The 22,685-nt window shown below is 42.7% G+C and overlaps 1 protein-coding gene across 1 annotated transcript in view; it reads left to right on the top strand.

The window, feature by feature from the left end:
- The window catches only part of Hsd17b11 (hydroxysteroid 17-beta dehydrogenase 11), a 41,910-nt gene extending 31,484 nt beyond the window's left edge, over window positions 1-10,426 (top strand). The window contains exons 6-7 of the mRNA XM_005076367.4: window positions 7,719-7,835; window positions 9,701-10,426. Of these exons, the coding sequence (XP_005076424.1) occupies window positions 7,719-7,835; window positions 9,701-9,785 (202 nt within the window). The 3' untranslated portion in view covers window positions 9,786-10,426. The remainder of the gene's footprint in view (window positions 1-7,718; window positions 7,836-9,700) is intronic.
- Window positions 10,427-22,685: the final 12,259 nt, after the last annotated feature.

Below are 22,685 nucleotides of genomic sequence, written 5' to 3'. Positions count from 1 at the left end.
TACACATCTGTGTTTCCTGGACCGCTTGCGATGCACGCTGGGCTCTCCCACCCCAGAGATAACTCAGGCTGTTTGGTTGAAGTAGGGCAGTGGTCGGGAGGGTGCCTGAATCCCAGGTAGGGCAGTGGTGAGGAGGGCCCCTGGGCCCCTGGTCAAAAGCCACATAGGTGATTCTGGTGCTACAGCGTGAAAGTTTTTTCCTGGGTGGATTTAGAAGTTATCATCCAAAATGAGTTCCAGACCAAACTATTTCTTTGGTTAAAAAAAATCATAAAGAATCAACTCTCTTGGACATTAGCTTTAATGTTTTAATAATCATAATGTGGGTCTTATTACACAGCTCTGACTAGCCTGGAACTCACTATATAGATCAGGCTTAACTCACAGATATCCACCTGCCTCTGCCTATCCCACCCCTACCCCAAGCGCTAGAATTAAAGGTGTACATCACCATATCAGGCCCATAATGCATATTTTTAAAATTCAAACATTACAGGAAATACTAATCAAAAAAATTTCCCCAAATTTTCTTCATTGGTAGGACCCAATCTTAACCTCTGATAACATCTTTCTAGATAACTTTACATGTGTTAAATAAAATATAAACTTCATATTTTTTTAACTAGGTAAGATTTCACTAGGTGGACCAGGCTGGCCTTGAACTCATCTGCCTGCCTCTGTCTGCTGGGGGCAGGGTTAGGGTTAGAGTTAGAGGTGTGTGCCACTGTGCCTGATAGAGTTTAAACTTTAAGTTACACTCATGTACTTTATACACATGGATCTGCCTTGAAGGGCCATTAGTATATCAAATCAAATATTTACAAATTGTCACATTCCTACTGAGTGCCCCTCCAGAGTGGGGCACCAGCTTATAGTTTGCCCATGGTAAAGGCAGGCATCTTGCTTTCTGCTCACGTTTTTTTGTTTGTTTGTTTGTTTGTTTGAGACAGGGTTTCTCTGTATTGTTCTGGAGGCTGCCCTGGAACTCGCTCTGTAGACCAGGCTGGCCTCGAACTCACAGAGATCCATGTGCCCCTGCCTCCCAAGTGCTGGGATTAAAGGTGTGTGCTACCAACGCCTGACTCTGCTCACTTTTTAAATCATCACCAACACTGTACATGAAGAAACTTTATATTAATAACTACTTCCGTGGCTTGTCAGTTTCATGGTATGTGCTCACTTTTCTAGGGAGTTTGGAGTTTTAAAGCATATTGTTGTTTATGTATCTGAGATCCTTTACCTGTCACATTGGTTGCATATGTTTTCCCAAGTGCTGCCTCTATGGCCTTTAGGTTCCATGAGGTGTTTGGAGAGGTCTGTCTCATGCCACACTTACATCTGCCCATGGCACTTTCTAGTAGCTTTGATGGGAAGAGACGGGGTGATAGTGCTAGGGGTTGGACCCCAGGGCTTTGTCTGTATGCAAGGCAGGTGCCCTGCCAGGGAATGTCACATTCCAGTCCTTTCGGTAGGTTTTTATGCAGTACTTTTTACATTTAAATCTTTACCTCAATTTACTTTGGCTTAAGAAAGAACTGAGGTTACACCCTAATTGCTTTTCCTAAATAGTTAATGAGTTATTCTGTTCTATTGTTTAGTTACTCAATTTCCCTCGTTGGCCTAAATTTATATCATAGATTCACGTATGTATTTGGCTATGCATTTGAATTCTCTATTTGGTTATATTGATAACATAAAATTTTTTAGCTTATTCTGCCCACCTCAGGTTTTGTTCTGCTCCCTTCTAATTTGTCTGTTCTTGTGAATTGTGTTTGAAATTAGTGAGAAAAATGTAAGTAATTCACTTAGGAAAATGGCTGAATGGAAAGCCAACAATGAACCAAAATAAGCAACTCTTTAAACCAGGACCCCTAAGGCTCCTCATACACAGGTGTTCCTGACTGCAGTAGGATCATGTCCCAGTGATGTCATCACAAACTGAGAGCCTGATAAGCCAAAATGCAAGTAACCTACATACCCTGCTTAACACCACAGCATCACTGTGAGGGAGAGTCTGTCCTGTTCACTGGAAGCTGTGGCTTACTGCTGCCCAGCCAGACAAATACTAGAATAAACATTTGAAATACAATGGGTACAGAGTGTGTAGCCATTGTAAAGATACAGTGTATACAGAGTGTATAGCCATGGTAAAGATATAATGTGTGCAGAGTGTATAGCCATATCTGTGTACAGTGTATAGCCATCAAAAAGATACATGATAAAGCCATGATAAAGTTAAAAAAATCATGATTGAGCCATCTGTAGGATAGAAATTGTTTTCTCTTTAGTTTTTCCTTAGTGCATATTACTTGTAATGATGCTGTATTAAATAACAGTATTTTCTTTCTTGTTTATTTTTAACCTGGGGAGTTTTGTTTTGTTTATTTAATTCTTTTGAAATCACTAAGTTGATTTATTTTACAAAGCAATATGTAAGTGATGCCAAGCTAGTAACAATTTATAAAGATTTATACAGTGACACGATCTACACTAATAACAGATGATTCTGCAGCAGTTAGAATTCGTGCAGAGTTAGGACTGGTGATTTACAATGTGGTTAGAAGTTAGTAATGAAGCCTTGTTTTGACTGGCAGTCAAGGAACCCTCCTGTCTTATGGTCATTAAGAGACCTATGAGTGATGCTAAGAATCTTGAAGTATATATTTTGCAGGGAAATGGTTGATAAAAAATAGCATTTAGTCAGATCAACTAGGTTTCCTAAAACCATAGACTGATTCACATTTAGTGAATTTACAATGTTGATGATACATATAGACATATTTTTATAGGATGTGAACTTCAAAGATGCGTTAGGAAAAATGTGTTTGTTGCTACAACTTGAGTTTGTAGTAAACACTTTACACTTCAACTCTCTCTCTCTCTCCCTTTGTCTTCCTTCCTCTCTCTCCCTGCCTCTTGTCTCTCCCTCTCTCTCTCTGCTCCAGACAAATGCTGCCACCCCCTGCTTTTTAACTTCTAGTAGGTGCTGGGGATGGAATGCACATCTTCATGCTTGCACAGCAAGCTCGTTACTGACTGAGGCATCTCTCCAGCCCCGACTTGTACTTTCATGCCTTATGTACAGACACAATTTCATGTATCTATATACATCCTAGGAATCCACAGATGAGAGAAAGTGTGGTTGTCTTTCTGAGACTGCCTTAATTCACTTCATACTATCATCTCTATCTTCACCCATTTTCCTGTAAACAACATAACTTCATCTTTATGGCTGAGAAAATTTCACTGTGTACACCCCATTTTCTTAAAACCCATCTCCCTGTTGTTGAACACTTAAGTTGGTTCTGTCACTTAGCTGCTGTGAATAGAGCTGCAGTAAACATTGGTATGCAAGTGTCTCTGAGACAGGCTGGTTTGGAGTCCCTCACGTCATCCTAGGAATGGTGTAGTTGGATCTTACTGTGCTCGATCTCCACACTGATCTCCTTTATGGTTTACTTTCTCACTGGTGAGGAAAGCAGAGTGTGTCCTTGTATTCTCAGTGGCTGGCACACCCTCACCTGAGCTCTGACTTACTTTTGAAAGCACTGCCATTCTGACAGAGAGGTAGGAACTCAGTGCAATGCATTTGTATTTCTCTGGTATGTGCTGAAGCTAAGCATTCTTTCCATGTTTATTGACTATTTGTACTTTATCTTTTGAGAAATATCTCACTTTTGAGAAATATTAACCCGCTGACTGGATTTGGTGTCTTGATATTTCAGTTTTTAGTTCCTTGTACAATGTAGACGTTAATCTTCTGTCGGATGTACCACAAGCTAAGATTATGCCCCAGTCTATAGTTCACCTTGTGTGCTTATCTTTTCTGTGCAGAAACTTTTTAATGTCATGAGATCTCACCCCAAAATAACCTATGTTAAGACACAATTTTGTTAGGAAACAAAAGTAAGAATGAACCCAGGTCTTCTAGCGGGCTCCTGTAGTTCCAACACTCTGGAGGCTAAATTTCTACCAGTCTCAGCAACAAGGTAAACCCTGTCTCAACACAAAACAACAAAAAACAAAAACAAGCGAAAAAGAAAGAAAGACCAACCAAACAACAAAAACAACCAAAACCACCACAAAAACAAAACAGAAACAAACAAAAATCCCCCAAAGCAAGATTGTCTAGTTCAAAAAGCCAGTTCTTAACTACACTGAATTAACTATAAAACCCTAATTTGACCCTGAAGGAAGAAAAGGAACAGCTCAGTTGGGGAGCAAAGTTAAGGAGAAGGGAAGTCTTGTTCATTAAATCCAAGAGCAGGCATGCTAGAGTAACACTTGTCTCTTTCCTCTCTTATCTCAAGATCTAGATGCTAAAATAACATTGGTATCTATGTTCTTAAAACTCTGTCTTTCAGTTATTAAAATCAGATGCCACAATTTTAAAGCTATTACTGTTTTAACCATGCCTTAGGACATGGCTGGACAAGGCAAGATCGCCCTCTTCTGGCAAAACTGTATTCATACAAGAAATAATTACAGAACATTTTTAAAACACCACTGGAGGCATGTACCCTAAGGGAACACCGAACACGGTCTTTTTCTTACACCTTGAGCGTTGGGGCAGATGTCATCTAGTTATTTATCTGGGAGATGAGTTGCCTGAGGCTTACAGTTACCCGAGCAACTCACCCATCAGCCACAGAACAAAACCTCAGACATGGTTCCACAAAGTCAGATTTCTCACTGAAGAAAGTGAAACAGTTTCTAATCGGATGAATTTGAAATGAGGCATCTTATGTTAATGTTGGCATTTAAATGCACTCTGAAGGGCATTCAGGTGTAGTTTATCACTTCTTGTGGTTATATGTGTAACACACTGCAAAGAAACAAGCTTTCCATAAAGGTTGGAATTCACTGTAATCTAAATTTAAGTGAGTTAAATATTATCATGCATTCCAATTAAGTTCCTGAGAACTAAGAATTGTTTTTAATAAATAAACTTGGATAATGTACTGGCTGGTCATGTTCAGAGAGGAAATGTCTCCATGAGATCCAGCTGTAAGGCATTTTCTCCATTAGTGATCAGTGGGGGAGGGTCCAGCCCATGGAGGCTGCTTCCTTCCTTTGGAAGCTTGGGTCTCTGTCTTCTCAGTATGGACTTGCAGCACATCAATTGTTTTGATTCTTTTCTTCTTTTTAAATGGAGATCCCCAGCCTTGGGCTCCCCTGTGAGACCGTGTCTCACACGTTTTGCTATGGTGTGCCTTCTTTTCATCTCAGAGCGTCTGGTTTTTGCAGCTTCTCCTCCCGTCCTCTGAATGTACACATGCCTGTGTGCGTGCGGGCGCACTGCTCACTTCCCTGTGACTGCGAACTTTCCAGTTCCCTTCATATCGCTGGTTTCTAACTTCACTGCGTTGCAGGCTTCATCCATTATGGTTGGAACACATTTTGTTCAATTGCAATCTTTTTTTTGCACTCCCCTACATGTGTCTAACTCATGGCCTGCACTAAAGAAAACTTTTCTTTATGCTCTTGGAAAACCTATACAGTCTGCCATTGCTAAGGGAATGCTGTGTTCACATCGGTGCAGCCTAGGTGATTTCTAGGATCTTTGAAGTCTCTTGCAGGTTTTGTCTCAGCGTCTCATACACTGTCGAAAGTGTTGGGTAAAGTCTCCCACTATGGCTGCTAAACTCTATTTCCTTCTCTCAGTTCTGACCCTTTTAGCCTCGTATGGTTTGAGAAAAGGTCCCTGTGTTCAGAGACAGCACGAAGGAAAGCAGGAATGCTATACACACAGAGTGGTCTTTTCAACGAAAAGGCTTTATAACCTGCTTTTCAACCCAGAAGGCTGGGAATCAAGGTGGCTAATAGTCTGATGATCCGTGGTATCTGTATGATCAGGAACTCCCTCAAGCTCCCACAACCAGGACAGGAGGTGACTAACAGCCCAAGTGACCTCTACACTATCTGTATGACAGAGACCATGGCAGACCCTCCTCTAGACCCACAAGCTAGTACATGTAGCCTCTATCCAGAACCCATCTTGGAAGAAGTGATGTGTACTACAGAATGAGTTATGATGTAATTATGCCTCCTCGTGCACAGGGGATTGTGTTATAGCTGAAAACATCTCTCCAAATTGTGCTGTGCTTAAACATGCTTACAATAAACTGCTTGGGCCCAGATTCTAGAAGCATGAACCAACAGCAGCTACTGAGTTGTGTTGAACTGGATTTCCTACACTCTGGTAGCCTTGGTGGTCACAGGGACCCCTCCACAGAAATCCTGTTGTTTCAAGAACAAACTGTTTTTAATTAAAGGTCTTCTTGAAACAATTTATCTCTTTCTGTTCAATTAGTGTCCTGAATAATGCAGCATAATATTAAATATTAGACCAAGTGTAATTGATAATCCTTTTTTTTAAATAACTGACTTCTAAAACATTTACTCTTCTTATATGACTGTATTTTTTCTCTAAATATTTTCAAGGTGTGTGTGTGAGAGAGAGAGAGAGAGAGAGAGAGAGAGAGAGAGAGAGAGAGAGAGAGAGGGAGGGAGGGAGAGAGAGAGAGAAGATATTTTATTTCAGCTAGTCCATAAGCAGAAAGGTGTTACATAACAAGGTATCTTGTATAGTAAAGCTGCATGAAGCCCTAACACTCATTTCATCATCACCTCCCAGGGAGTGCTGCTGCTGGCTTGGGCTCACCCAGCGATGCCCCTTGGGTAACTGAAACCTGTCAGGGGAGGGAGCATTAGTACCTCAGAAATCAGCACGTCCTGCAAAACTGGGAAGTCTGTCCTCAGGGAAGTCACATGTCAGAGCTGGTCACCATTTTTAGATTAAGAAACCACAAACATTGAAACCTGAGTTTTTGTTGTAAGCAATTGAATTTGTTTTCCCCACCCAATTACTCAGCTGCTTGAGTGAACCATCAGTCAACCCCAATTCTTTGGCCTGGAATTCGTCCTCCATCTTCCTCCTCCTCCAACAATATACCCTCCTCCTTCCTGACACAAAAAATTGGCCCATAGTATTGATGTATAATTGGTTTGTTTGTTTTGGTTTTGGTTTTGGTTTTCCAAAATAGGGTTTCTTGTATAGCACAGGCTATCCCAGAACGCACTCTGTAGACCAGGCTGGCCTTGAACTCAGACATCCACCTGCCTCTGCCTCCCAAGTGCTGGGATCAAAGGTGTGTGCCACAACCACCTGGCTTGATGTATAGTTTCTACAGAAGCCACTGTGAGCATTTATTTAATATGATTTCATTTCCAATCACCATGGGGACGCTGGGAAGAACTTGAACTTTTTCTGGAAGCCCTTTCTTTTGGCCTTTTTAGACCACAGTACTTAAGAGTTATTGTACTTCATTCAGAAGTGGCCTGACCTTAGGCAGTGCCGGTACATCAAGCAGCATTCAGTCAGTCACTGCAGCACTTCCTGATGAGGGGGGGTCACCAGGCTGCAGTGGGGACTTCCTGATGGGGGGCACCACGCTGCAGTATGGACTTCCTGATGGAGGGTACCAGGCTGCAGTGTGGACTTCCTGATGGGGGGGGGTTACCAGGCTGCAGTGTGGACTTCCTGATGGGGGGTACCAGGCCACAGTGTATCCCTCCAATGTGCTATGCCATTTATACCGGTGTTTATGACCTCTAGACCCCAGAGTGACCTTTCCTCTGATGCAGAATTCCACTTGTTCAACACCAAACTTCAACTTCAGTGAGTACCTTATTTCTGAAGCCTGCCTCTGTTTCAGCTTAGGACCCACTCTGGAACCTGAAGAGGTGGTAGAACATCTCATGCATGGGATCCTCACCGAAAAGAAGATGATATTTGTTCCAAGTGCTATAGGGTTTTTGATTGTGTTGGAAAGGTAAGCAACAGTTGTGTTTGTCTGCATTAGAAGTCAACATGTTCCTACTAGATTTAAAATCAGCTGATTAAATGCAGTTATATAGGAGTACGTTGAGGAAAAATAACAGGTGAAGAGGTTCTGAGTTTTTAAAACAGAATACTAATCATCGAGGGAAGACTGGAATAGTCATTGAGATATTTCCGTGTGTTTGTAAGGTTTGCTAGGATTTTTGTTTTTTTAAAGAAATTTATGTCTTTTGGGCTGGAGGGATAGCTCAGCCGTTAAAGACCAAAAATATAAGATATGTATGTCTCTTATCAATGAGCAAGGGTGTTTTAAAGCATTTTTAGTAGTAGAATCATTGGACAGTAGGATAAAAGGAAGCCAAGGCTGAATTTTTAAAAATTTTTTGTCATTTGTAAAGCAAAATGCTTACTATCAATACTTGGTTCTAGCTCAATGGGTAATTTCAAAGAAATCTAAGAGAGACATGGTCTCACATTAGCAATGAAAACTGGTTTGGGTTTTAAGTTCTATAAGTGACAGCGTGAGGATGGTGGTGTGAGGAAGTTGTTGTCACTGTCCCTACCTGGACGTAACAGCTCTCATTGTTTCTGACTTCTTCACAATGGAGACAATACAGAATCAAGACGCTTCCCATGTGGGTCTGCAGGGGCAGAGTCCAGCATGGCTCCCTGCAGATCCTTGCTGGGAAAGCACTGCTCTGTCTGCGGTAACCTGCATCAGCTAAATGGACAGTTGTCCTCTCCACAGAGCTTACCTTCCAGCAGTCTTGAATGCTTTTTGATTAGCAGACCCTTAGTGACATATGGAACAAAAGACAAAGGATAGTTTAGAAAAGGCCAATTTTTAAAAAGTAGCACCTGTAATACAGGAAGAAATGCTAGCAAGGGGCCATGAAAAGTCTTGAACGAGGTGGCTCAGGTATTTGTCACAGTCTTTGTTCAGTTGGTAACAAAGTTAGATTTTAGATACTCATTCGCAGATCTCATGGGAGTTTTCACGCTATAGAAAGTCATCTGGAAGCATAGGAGTCACTAAATCTCCTATAATTTTAGAGAGCTTGGCTTTGCTGGCAGCTGTTTGAACGAGGTCTAGCAGATCACTATACGTCATTACGCTGACTTATATATCCCGTTTACTTTCTCTCAGACCCACTGGACTGGGACAAGCTTCTAAATGTTCTTTAGTACATGCTCTGGGGAGAAAAAAAAAGAGATGAGCTGCATGTCTGTCTCTGTTCCTAACCTTTAATACTAACATAGAGATTGTTCACAAGAACAATTGGGCATACATTTCCCATATACACCTGAGAAATTTAAACCCAAAGGTCAATTAATTGGCTCAACATTATGCTCAAAACCAAGGGCACTGCCTGCATTTTCATGTAGCATCCCCTTCTCTGGGCTGTAGAGCATCCCAGTGGTGTTTTGAATTATAAAGCACCATATATTAGCACTGAATTTTACCACCTTTCCAGCGTCAGAGTTTTCTTTAACCCTTCAGCATCTCAGCTCTTCAGCTTTGTATACCTCTTGAGATCTTGTTTTGGCGGGGGTGGGGGGTGGGGGGTGGGGGGGTGAATAATATACTTATTTCAAAAGTAAATGAGTACATATATGTGTAAATTTCAGAAGCTATTCCAGACACTCCTACCCTAGAGAAAGCTAATCCTTGTTCCTCATTTAAGCAGGAAGTGAATTGAAATGGAAAGAAATTAAATTCAAGTTAAGGTTCTCAATCATGTCTGTAGTGAGTCTGACACAATGCACCATAAATAAAAAGTTAAGTATTTTAAAAGAGTATGTTTTACAAATGTACTTAGTGTCACTTTCCTAATTCTATTTCCACGTCTCTCCTAGGATATTTCCTGAGCGGTTCCTGGCAATTTTAAAACACAAGATCAATGTCAAGTTTGATGCAGTTATTGGCTACAAAGATAAATGATAAAGACTGCCTGGTTTTCTTGAAGACTGATTTTACTGGACTCAAGTTGATTTCTCCCAATATGAATCGAAATTTGAATGTTTTTCTCATGATCTTGTCTCTTCACCTTCTCCTTTTAAAGTGTGACCACACTCATGACAGCCGGCTTCACATTGCAGAGCTAAAAGGCCTTAAGAGGTGCTGTTACGGAAAAGGGGGCAGGGAGAGGATGATCGATTTCATGATAATCATTTATTTCCCCAGACTTGGTAGCTCATCACCAAGTTTTTAGAACTCAATTTTTATTTAAGATATTTGTAATTGCACTTTGAGTTTATGTAACTCACTTTTCCTCTTCTATTCCATGTGAAATTAGAAACTTTACCCTCTCAAGATTGAATGAAGGACTGTGTCTAGTGTCATTTCACAGAGGTTTCATGTGCTCTGAAACACCAGCCCAAGGGAGCTGGGGTGGATGTTGTTGCTAGGATAAAAGCATCTGTAGGATTTCAGGAAGAAGTATGGGAGAATATGCTTACAAGTTGTAACAATAAATGGACCAGATTCCAATTCTCAGTATCTCCATCTGCTACACATAGAACATGGCTTAACCTTTAAGTTAAAGGAAAATCAATGATGCAGTAAAGTCTCTCTCTCTCTGTTTTGTGGGGTTTTTTATTTTTATTTTTAAATTTAAATTAGAAACAAGGTTGCTTCACATGTCAATCCCAGGTCCCTCTCCCTTTCCGTCCCCTCCTCCCACACCCTCCCATCAACCCCTCCAATATCCCCTCATTTCCCCAGGGAGGGTGAGGCCCTCCATGGGGAGTGTCCATAGTCTGTCATTTCATCCAGGGCAGGGCCTAGACCCTCCCCCAAGAGTCCAGGGTGAGAATGCATCTCTCATTGTTGGATGGGCACTCAAAATCCATTTGTATGCCCGGGATAAATACTGATCTATTACCTAAGGCTCAAGAAATTACCTAGGCCTCCTCACTGACACCCACATTCAGGGGGTCTTGATCAGTCCCATGCTGGATTCCCAGCCATCAGTCTGGGATTCAAGAGCTAACCTTTGTCAGGTCAGCTTTTTCTGGGGGGTTAAACCAGCCCAGTCTTAACCCTTTGCTCATCAGTCTTCCCTCTCTGTCACTGGATTCCTTGAGTTCAGTTCAGTGTTTAGCTGTGGGAGTCTGCCTCTACTTTCATAAACCATTGAATGAAGGTTCTGTTTCCCAGACTCTCTGGCCATGGGATTGTAGGCTGGCACTCCCCAGATCTATGTCTAAAATCCATATATGAGAGAGTATATGCCATGTTTCTCTTTTTGTGACTAGGTTACCTCACTCAGGATGGTTTCTTCTAGTGCCATCCATTTGCCTGCAAATTTCAGGATTCCATTGCTTTTTTTCTGCTGAAGAGTACTCCATTGTGTAAATGTACCACATTTTCTCTTCGGTTGAAGGCCATCTAGGTTGCTTCCAGGTTCTGGCTATTACACTCTGTTTTGCGTTTTGTCTCCAGAAATTTCTTGAATGTGAAGTTCAGTGAGGTGGGACTGTATGATCAGGTTTCAGGCGGGGCTAGGTGTACTTCACACACCTAGCATTCACAAACTACAGGGCTCCATCCCTAGCACTCGACAAGCCTGAGCTGCTGGTACACACACACTTATCCTGGGGCTCTAGTACCAACCTTAGCTACCAGTACCATAGGCTTGCCAACCTTAGCTGCCAGTGGAGTGGGCCTGGTGTAAGCCTCCAGGAACTTTAGAAAGAGAACTCACTGTGAATCTCAGTATACTGACATTTCCTTTTTCCCACTAACCACATTTTAGCTTCCAAAACTCTCATCAGAAATTAACACAAGGATGAATTTTAGCAGTGACCCATATGAGCTCTGCTTCTTTATGTATTGTGGTGATATATTGTTTATGATTTATTAAAGCCACTGGAGATCAAAAAAGCAAAGCAGCCAGCCACTAGCTCTCACCTCTACCTCAGCTCAGACCAAAGGGGCCATCGTCAAACTGCTCCTGACTTCACTGCTCCTCAGATTCACTCAGACTGCAATGCTCTCCTCAATGTGACTAGAGACTAGCTCTCAGACTGGATGTCTCTACCTTTTATACCTCTCACATCCTGGGATTAAAGGAGTGAGCTCTGATTCACTCTCAGATAGTACAGGGTGTTCTTGAATTCAGAGATCCGTCTATCTCTTAATCCTGAGCCCTGGGATTAAAGGGGTGTATCACCACTGCCTGATCTCTATAGCTTGAGGCTGGCTTTAATTTCTGAATCCTCAGGCAAACTTTAATAAGTCATAAATAACATATCACCACAGAATATGGTACTGGAAAACTGGAAACTCATTTCTTGAATGCTAAGACACACACCAGGCAGAGATTGCCATGTGATTGTTTCAGAATATTTGTGTACACTGTGAAGATGTGCCTTTGCCATGGCACCATATAATTGGTCTAATAAAGAGGTGAATGGCCAATAGCTACGCAGGAGAGTGGGATTTCCAGGCAGAGTGAGGAAAAGGGGAGGAGGAATCTAGGCATGGGGATTTTACCAACAGACTCCGAGCAAGTTAGATGAGCTGTACAGAGGAGAGATAACCAAGCAATGTGGGAGAATATAGATTAAAAATAAGGATTAAGTTATAAGAGTTAATTGAGGACAAGACAAAGCTAAAGGTCAAGCTTTCATAATTAATAATCTCTGGTGTCATTATTTGTGAGCTGGCGATCCCCAAAGAAAGTCAAACTGCACGTGATCTCACAGTAGTCCTGTGCGCAATGGGATGGTCAGGACTCAAGGTGGCTGTGGACAGAGTAGTAGCCATAGGAACCCAGAAGAACAACTCTGAGTCTAGAGCCCCACTCTTCAGGAGTGGCAAATGCATACAGGATCGGGGAGGGCTTCTGAATTTGTTTTTTGTTTTGTTTTTTGTTTTTGTTGTTTTTTCTCTCTGAATTTTTTAAAAAGCTTGCTCTAATTCACCAACACCAGGCAGTGGTTCCTTTGTCTCAGAGTCTGAGGCTTATTAAATGTTGCTTGAAGTTAATCCTCACTTGAAATCTATCTCTCACTAGTTTGATGAGAAAATATACCTTGTTCATTAGTAGGGCTGCCTCTGAGGTGTGTACCCAAACCCAAGAAAGGAGAGGCCAATTGCCAACAGACAGGATCCTGTTTCTGCACTGCGGCCACCTTTAATGTGATGGCTAATCTTGATTGCCAGTTTATTTAGACTAAGGAATGTCTAGGGAATTAGCAATGCTCACTGCTGGGTGTATCAATGAGGTCGTTTCCCCAGACAGTAACTAAGGAAGGAATGTCTGTGCTGATATGGCAGCACTGTCCTCCAGCCTGGGACCTCAGGTGGGACAGAGGGGCAGTAAGATGAGCCCACGAGCCTGGGTGTGCTCTGTCCTGACTGCCACAAGAACAACAGCCCTGCCCACCAGTCCATCTGCCAGAACGCTCTGTATCACTGCTGGTCAGAATCAGTAGGTGAGCTGGTCATGGATCGTAACCCATGAGCAAAAGTCACTTCTCCCTCCCTTGAGTTGCTTACTGGGATATCTGTCTCGTCCCAGCTGCCACACTGACTTGACAGAATCCAACATTGTATTAGAAACAAAGACTACAAATGGTGGGAAGTCAGGCCAAGGGACAAGGCTAATACTTACCCTCAGCACAGATGTGGCTGATGGCTAAAGACACTGTGTGTGTGTGTGTGTGTGTGTGTGTGTGTGTGTGTGTGTGTGTGTGCATAAAAATCAAGACAACAATTTTTAACAGTCTCCTCTTGAGGCACTAGGGGTATGGCTTAGTCAGTAGAGGACTTACTTTCCCAGGATAGGTGACAAAGTACTGCCTTGAGGAAAGATGGGTGGTGGATACCATTGTCTCTGTTTATAGATGAGCCAGCAGTATATAGTTCAGGGAGGTTAAACAGCTTACCTAAAATCCCAAATTCTCAAGATTTGATTCCCAAGCTTGCTGATCTACCATCATATAACCTCAGTGGAAGTCCCAAGCATCATTTCCATTTACCCAAACTTACTTCAGAATTCAAAATATACTTGAAAACTCAGCAAATAGATGTCCAGGATGGGAAGGAAACTACTTAACCTAAACATTGCAATTTAGACTGAGTTCCTTCACCTGGAAGTGTGTGGCCTGCCTAGCTCTGCACACCACAGTCCAAGATACCTGGAACTAAAATAGACATCGGTCAGCAACAAAGTGTGGTCTTCCTCCTCTCAGGATACCAAATCTTCCTCAAAGTAGACAAGAACATTGATTTCCTTTAGAAGTAGCCTGGTTATGGCTTGTTTTACTTTGTCATCCTTTATGAAAGACTGAGGGGAATGAACCTCTTACTTGGTCTTCTGTCCAATTCTAGATGCCCAGCAGTGTAGAGAACACTGGACGGTCTAGCACAAGTTAGAATCTAGTACAAATTGAGAAATTCTCAACCTGTGGGGCACAACCCCTTTGGGGATTGATCAACTATTTCATAGGGGTCTCCTAAGACCACCTGCATATCAAATATTTACAATAGAGTTCACAATCATAGCAAAATTACAGTTATGAAGTAGCAACAAGAATAACTCTATGGTTGGAGGGGTCACCACAACATGAGGAACTGTATTAAAGGGTCCTGGCATTAGAAAGGTTGAGAACCACTGGGCTAAATGGTCATAAGCTTCAACTTCCCATCTATAAAGTCATTAAATCAGCCCACATAATCTCCTGGTGACCTTTTGTTCTGTTAAATAGTGTCTTAGAGTCAAAGCAAGTGATGGGTAGCACTTCCTCAGTTTCATTGGTGTTTCCTACCAGGATGACCCTTCTGACAAGTGCCCAAGACCAGACCCAGAAGAATTTCCCTCCTTCCCCTTCACACATTCTATGTCAGTCACCATCTCCCATGAGGTTGCTTCTGTTGCAATTTTAAAAGGTGCTCCAGAAAGAAAGATGCCATGTGACAGAGCCTGGGTAGAGGGGTTTTTACTGGGGGAAAGTGGGGAGGAGAGAAGGGAGACTGGCCTCTGGGGACAGGGTAGGCAGAAGAAAAGAGGCAGAGAGAGGAGAGACAGAGAGGCATGCAGAGAAGCACAGAGAAAGAGAGAAATGGGAGGTGGGCAGGTCCCTTCTAAAAGGGAATGTAGTGAATGTGCACAAGTGGTGCTCTTAGTGGCTGCAGCTGAGGGTGTATCCTGTCAGAACCCCAAGGAGAGGCCAATACAAATGCCTGAATACTAACATTCCTTCCTTTTGATTTATTATAAAAAGGTGAAGAGTTAGAAATGGGTAGCAGGTGAGGCAGGGATGAGGATGATAAGGAAGACTGCTTCCTGCTGACGTTGAGGGCATCGTTAATCTTTGGGGGATGTTAAGAGAAGCTTTTTCTTTGCTAGCCGCTTTGGTTTATCACCCGCTGGTCGCCTGGGCTCTGCCACATTGTAGTCCCCAAATAACACACAAGACGCTGTATTAATTATGAAGCTGCTGGCCTTGCTTGTTTCTTACTGGCTAGCTCTGACTTAAGTAATTACCCCATAATTGTTAATCTAAGTATGTTTCTTACCGGAGAGGTTTCCGGGCTTCCTACCCCAATGGCGTTACATCTCGACTCTCTTGTGTTTCTCCTTCCCAGAATCCTCCTGGACTCCTAGTCCCTCCCATCTAGATTCCTATTGGCTCAACAGTACTTTATTGACAAATAACAGGCAAATAACAGGACTTCCCCAACAGGGGGACCTGGGAGAGCTGCTGTGCTGACCACGTCCTGGAGTAGCTGACTGTTTCACTTCACTGTCCAGGCTCTGTGGAACTGTCTGGTACTGTCTAGACCTGGCAAAATGCCTTCTAGGTGGATCCAAGTCAACTGCCTAGGGTTTAAAGCACCTGATCCTTTCCCATCATCACAGCATCACCAGGACACATTTGTCTGTGGCCAACAGCTGGTAGTCCTGCAGCAATAGCTGATTAGGAATGGTCAGTGGGTTTCCAAACAACATCCTAGTGGGAGCAAAGATGTATAGACGATGACACAGTTCCCATGAATGAGGCAATGAAATAAGACCCAAGGGTCTACAATTCCTAGCATCCCACGAATTCAGAGAGGGTTGATTTCAAGACAGGCACAGGCTGCTCAGTGATTCATCAAACACAGAGCAGGGGCCAAGAACTCTAAGCCTGAGAGAGACACAGTCACCTGGTACCAGAAAAGCCAGAAGGCAAGGACAGGACTGTGTGGAGAAAGCAAGTCCAGTGGAATGGTCAGAGGTTATTGAATGGAAGGCAAAGCCATCAACAAACAAGAAAGCATAGTTGTTGCAGGTGGAAGAGAGCTGAATTGTTGAGGGTGGAGCAGGTGGGTAGGTTCCCAGCAGAAATGATTGAAAAGTGCTGGGAAGCAGATTTTAGGTAGGCTGATTCCCCTTGAGTGATGCAATACCAGATCCAATAGCTTTTTATCAAGTGAGGGTCTCAAGAAAGGCACAAGCCACCAGATGATTGTCAATCAAGGGGTAGGGGCAGAAGAACCTGGAGGTCTGAGAAATGAGACAGGCACAGGCTGCCTGGTGGGTCACCACGTAAAGGGTGGGACTCAAGGGCTCTGAGCCCAATAGAGCCTAGGTTGCTTGATACCAGGGCTTAATGAGGCCAAAGGCAGAAAACCGTGCTCAAGAGACAAGTCCTCACCCATGGAAATCGGCAGAAGCCGGGAAGGGCTGTGGCTCACCAATCAAACTGGTTTTGGATGGAGGGACCCAGGGGTCTGGAGAAGTGAGGCTGTGGTATGTGGACTGGATTCCAGGGTCCTAGAAAGTGAATGGGAGAGGGGGGGAGGGGAGAGGGGAGACTGGCCTCTGGGGACAGGAGCACAGAAGAGAAGAGAGAGGGGGGGAGGGAGGAGGGACAGAGATGGGAGGTGGTGATGCTCTTAATGGCTGCAACTGGGGGCATATTCTGTCAGGACCCCCAAGGACAGGCCAGTAGATATCTGAATACTAACAGCTTCCAGCCCGGATCTCTCCTCTGAACTTCAGGGACACATCAAGTGGCTTCTTGATGTCTCTACAGGTATGGCCAACTGGGACCTTTAGGCAAGAAAAGAAAATCACCCAGTTTGGAAATAATTTCGGTTTAATAAGACTCTAAAATATGGAGATGGTTCTATTTTAGGTAGAACATTTTTTACAGGTAACTTGTCCTAGGACATACTATGAAGAAAATTAATATTTAAGCTTCCAGATTCAAGGCAGAAACCAACAACTGGTCTAAATCATGGCCAGACTAAACTTGCAATGAAAATATATTGCAGGCAATGATTTTGTAAGAAGATACAGCCTGGTATGGTGGGGCATGTCTGTAATCCCAGAACCCAGGAGGCTGAGGCAGAAAAATCATGAGCTTGAAGCCAGCATGAGCTATACATAGTTAGATTCCCATCTACAAATGAACAAAACCACACAACCCCAAAAGAAGGTTTTTCAATCAGGAGGCAGGTCTATTTCTAACAGTTAAAATCAGCTGTATGAAGAACACAAATTTTCTGGCCTGTAGAAAATTAGGAGAGAAAGTAAAAAAGATGACCCAAGTTCTCCATCTCAGATTGACTTTTGGCAGCATCCCAGTTATGTGAGAAAGATGTAACTGCGTTGCACTTTCTCAGTGTTTCTCAATTCTTGGATACTACGTGTCCTCTAGAAGTAAAATGCACATCCACTATGAATCTAAGGCCATCTCTCTGAAGTATATGAGGGGTGTGTGTACTTGGATGGCATCTGTCCTCTGGTTTGGTCCCTGCAAGTGTCAGAGGAGTCTGTAAGAGGGTACCAGATTTCCTGGAACTAGAGTTGCAAGAGGCTATGAGCTGCCTGATGCGGGTGCTGGGAAGTGAACCCAGGTCCTCTGCAAGAGCAACAAGCACTCTTAACCATTCGGCCATCTCTGTAGCCATTGCAGATTTTTTTTAAGATTTGTTATTTTTACTTATGTGTTATGTGTGTGCGTGTATGACATGTGTGTTCAGGTTTCAGGAGCAGGGATGAAAGAGGGCATCAAATTCCTGGAAGCTGGAGTTTCAGGCTGTAAGTCGCCAAGTGTAGGTGCTTAAAACTGAACTGGGAGGGCAGCAGGTAGTCCTATCATCTAAGCCAGGGCTTCAGCTCCAAAGCATGTAGTAGAAGTTTTTTTATTGTTGTTTTGTTTGAAATGGAGTCTCACTGTGTTACTCTAGGTGGCCTGACAGGAAGTAGACATGACTGTCCCTTACCTGTCTCTGCAACCCTAGTACTGGGTCTTAAAACACCATAAATACATACATACATACATACATACATACATACATACATACATACATACATACATACATCCTCAGTGCTGGGACTAGAGATACAGTACATACATCATGCATTCTTAGTGCTGGGACTGGGGACACACACTGTACATACATATACACATCTCTAATGCTGGGACTAGAGACACACACGGTACATATATACAGCACCACACCTTGTTGCTCCTGCAGATTTTAAAGATTTACTTCTATCATTTTTAATTATGTGGATATGAGTATGGGTGCAGACATATGAATGGGTTCTTGTGCATAAAGAGGTCAGAGACATCAGATCACCCTGGCACTAAAGTTAGCTGCCAGATGAGGGCGCTGGCCACGGAACTGGGTTGCTCTGTGAGAACAATACACATTCTTAACCACTGGGCCATCTCTCCAGCTTCCTTGCAGATTTTCATATCTCACCAAACACATCCTGTGACGAGTAAATAAATGTATGCCAAAATATGTGCTTAATAAATTCAAGCCATTACCACTTATTTGATTTCTATAACCATTTGCTACTTGCAAAATTTCTTGGATGCATGTGTGTGTGTGTGTGTGTGTGTGTGCATGCTTTTTTATTTCACTCTTTTCTGCTCTATTGTTGATAACTGACGTTATTGTGAGCTTTGTGGATTGAGGTACAGAATCTCGTTGTTATTCCTGGCTTGTCTGGAACTTTCATTCCTCCTGTCACATCCTGAATTACAGAAGTGCCATGCACCCAGCCTCAGACAGCTCTGGCGTGGATGTGTGTGCTGGCTGGGAGACAGTTGAAGTTATGACTTGTGCTGAAGGTTCATGCTTGATAAGGCAAGCTTTATTCTTACTGCTGGGGTCTAGATAAGGAGAATGGAGCACAGAAAATAAACGGGATGACCAGTCACACACGCCTGACCTAAAGTTTACCACTTTGACTGTACTTGACTGTACAGTTAAGTGGGCACTAAGTGCATCCCCATGGCTGGACAGCCATCGCCATGGGCACCACGATCAGAACTCTCATCAGCTGGGGCTGAGACCAGTGCTCATAAAATAATATTCCTGTCATACCTCACCTCTGTCAGCCCATCTGTCTCTCTGTGACTGTCTCAGGAATCACACAACATCGGTGCCTTTGTGTCTCGAGTATTCATTTAACATACTACCACAGAGAATCATCATTTTGTAGTGTGTATCTGAATTTCTTCCTTAAAAGGAAGAGTATCATTCCTTTGTATACATGCCCAATATATCTTATTTACCCACCCACTGATGGACAGGGGTTATTTTCACTTTTTTTCATTTATATTTTCATACATGTATGCCATTAAACTTTGCTGTTACTCATCTTCTTCCCCTGTGCCCCCTCCTGCTGACTGATCCCTTCCCTCCTCTCCCCAGCGAGTTCCCTCCCCTTCTGATTCAATACCCCTTGTATGTCAGCATCCTTCCTTCCTGTCACCCATCCCCTACTTAAGACCTCTCCTTCCTCCTCATAGTCCTCTTTCTTTCATAGCCTGCACACACACATGGTAGAACTCTAAAACTAGACTGTGAGTATGGGAGAGAGTGTACTCATCTTTCTGAGTCTGACTGATTTCACTGGACGTAATGATCTTCAGTGCTATCCATTTTCCTGCCAATGTCATGATTTCATGTTTCTCAATTAAAAAAAAGAAATGATTTTGTGTATATGGAGTATGTATATCCATTCATTCATCTATTGAAGGACTTGTGCCTGTCTTCATTTCTTAGCTGTTGTGACCAGTATAGTCATAAACATGAGTGTGCAAATATCTCTATGGTATGTTGTCAATTATTTATGATATGTGTTAATTTGATCACTTTTTTATTAATGAGTTGTCATCCTAAGGTATTTCCTGCTGCAGTTCCTCCAGAGCTCAAACACTCTTTTACCAGATTTCAGTCAGCGCCTCTGTCTCTATGATTTACCACTGCAAGCATCTGTGGAGAGTATGCACAGCTTCCATGCTTCCCAGCACTCCATGATGTAGGCAGAATTTTCCTGTCCCATCACCCAGTCCCAAGTAGTCATTCAGAGGCTTAAAATTTACTACAAATACTTGGCCAATAGCTCCTGTTTATCACTAACTAGCTCTTACATTTCAAGTTAACCCAAATTCCTTATTTATGCTCTGTCAAGTAGTGATACCTTTATTAGCATAGCACATTCATCCCCTGCTCCCTCTGGCAACTCTAGACTCTACCCCAAAAGCAACAGATTTCTTACCAACAAAAACCATTAAGTTCTACAAACATTTGATAGGAGAATTTTTAACTCAATAAAAAGTTTGAAATTAAGGATTTTTTAAATTTGTATTTTCTTTTTCTTTTTTCTTTTCTTTTTCTTTTTCTTTTCTTTTCTTTCTTTTTTTTTTTTTTTTTTTTTTTTTGAGACAGGGTTTCTCTATATAGCCTTAGCTATCCTGAAACTCACTCTGTAGACCAGGCTTGCCTAAAACTCACAGAGATCTGCTTGCCACTGCCCTCTGAGCGCTGGGATTAAAGATGTGCACCACCATCACCCACCCCATTTGAAATTAAGTTTCAACCAAGCTTTTGAAAGCAATTTGGCCCTGCCGATCCCATTAGCAGTGGTGCAGCTTTTTGCATGGAAGACTTTGTTACTTTATTTCTGTGATCGGGAAGGATGGATTTGCCTTGCAGTAGACAAGCAGGAGGCTTCATCTCCAGGTATTACCTGCAGCTTTCCTTAGGAGAGAGTGTGTGACATTTTTATTACTTCTGCTGCCAGAGAGTGAAAGTAGCTTTTTCATTTTGATTTATGATAGGTTTTGTAAATGTCAAATTCCTTGTTAGAGAGTAAGAGTTGACATTCCAAAAGTCAAAGGATGATAAAAAAATAATGTTTGTATACTATATACACAGCTATAGAGCTAGAAGTTGCTTCACATCACAAGAGAACGTTGTTGGAAAGCAAGGCAACCTATCTTTCAAGCAAGTATCTGAAGGAAAGAAATTAAACTGTCATAAAACAAAAGGATGATGCAGTATGTGATCTACACATTTATAATTCAAATACAAAGAAAATGAACAGATGAGTGGAAACAATCTGAAATCTGTTTAGTATAATGTGGTTTCTGATTCAAGTTAGCTCTGTCACCAATTCCTTGGGATTAACTTTTATTTTTTTAATATCATTTTTTATTTTAATTTTAAATAGCTTGTTTTACATGTCAATCCCAGTTCCCTCTCCCTCCCCTCCTCCCACACTCCCCTTCCCCCCCCAGCCTCCCACCCTGTTGCCAATTCCTTCCACATAGGGGATATCTAGAGTCTGTCATTTCACTCCGGGTAGGGTCCAGGCATTCCTCTAAGAGTCCAGGCTGAGAGAGCATCCCTCTTTGTGCTATGGGCACACCATGACTGTTTGTATTCCAGGGATAGACACTGATCCACTGCTCAAGGCCTCATAGGTTGCCCAGGCCTTCTCACTGACACTCACATTTGGGGGGGGGGGGTCCAGATCAGTCCCATGCTGGCCTCCCTGCTGTCAGTCTGGGGTCCAAGAGCTCTCCCCTATTCAGATCAGCTGTCTCTGCTGGTTTTGCCAGCCCATTCTTTGCCAATTTGCTCATCACTCCTCTCTCTCTGCCACTGGGTTCCTTGGGTTCAGTTCAGTGTTTAACTGTGTGTTTGCCTCTGCTTCCATCAGCCACTGGATGAAGGCTCCCAGATGGTTATAGGCATCAAGTTCACTATCAGGAATGGGCATTCGAGGTGGTCTCTCCACTATTACTTAGCTTGCCAATTGGTGTTATCCCTTTAGATCACTAGAGGTCACTCTGGTGCCTGATCCGTCTTCTAACCTATGATTCCCTCTTCCCCCTATTCTACCCCCACCCACTCAACTTCCTGTTCCCCCATGACCTACTCTGTCTTTCTCTTCTCCCCCTCTCTTCTTCCCAGCTCCCACTCCCTCTTACCCCTCACCGTGTTCCCCATCCATTCAGAGGATCTTGTCTCAATCCTCTTCTCTTGGGTACTATGCATATATGCATATCTTTTAGGTTCTTTCCTGTTTCCCAGACTCTCTAGAAACCATATATGAGTGAGTACATACCATGTTTGTCTTTTTGTGACTGGGTTACCTCACTCAGGATGGCTTCCTCCAGTGCCATCCATTTACCTGCGAATTTTAAGATTCCATTGTTTTTTTTTCTGCTGAGTAATACTCCATTGTGTAAATGTACCACATTTTCTCCACCCACTCTTTAGTTGAGGGGCATCTAAGTTGCTTCCAGGTTCTGGCTATTACAAATAATGCTGCTATGAACATAGTGGAGCAGATGCCCTTGTTGTATGAATTTGCCTCATTTGGATATATGCCTAAGAGTGCAATTGCTGGGTCTTGCGGTAGATTAATTCCCATTTTCCTGAGGTATCTCCACACTGATTTCCAAAGAGGCTGTACGAGTTGGCACTCCCACCAGCAGTGGAGTAGAGTTCCCCTCTCTCCACATCCTCTCCAGCATAAATTGTCTTCAGTGTTTTTGATTTTAGCCATTCTGACAGGAGTAAATAGTATCT

Source organism: Mesocricetus auratus, unplaced genomic scaffold (genome assembly GCF_017639785.1).
Source record: "Mesocricetus auratus isolate SY011 unplaced genomic scaffold, BCM_Maur_2.0 Super-Scaffold_100006, whole genome shotgun sequence".
Lineage (NCBI taxonomy): Eukaryota > Metazoa > Chordata > Mammalia > Rodentia > Cricetidae > Mesocricetus > Mesocricetus auratus.
This window is presented reverse-complemented; position numbering and strand designations above follow the sequence as displayed.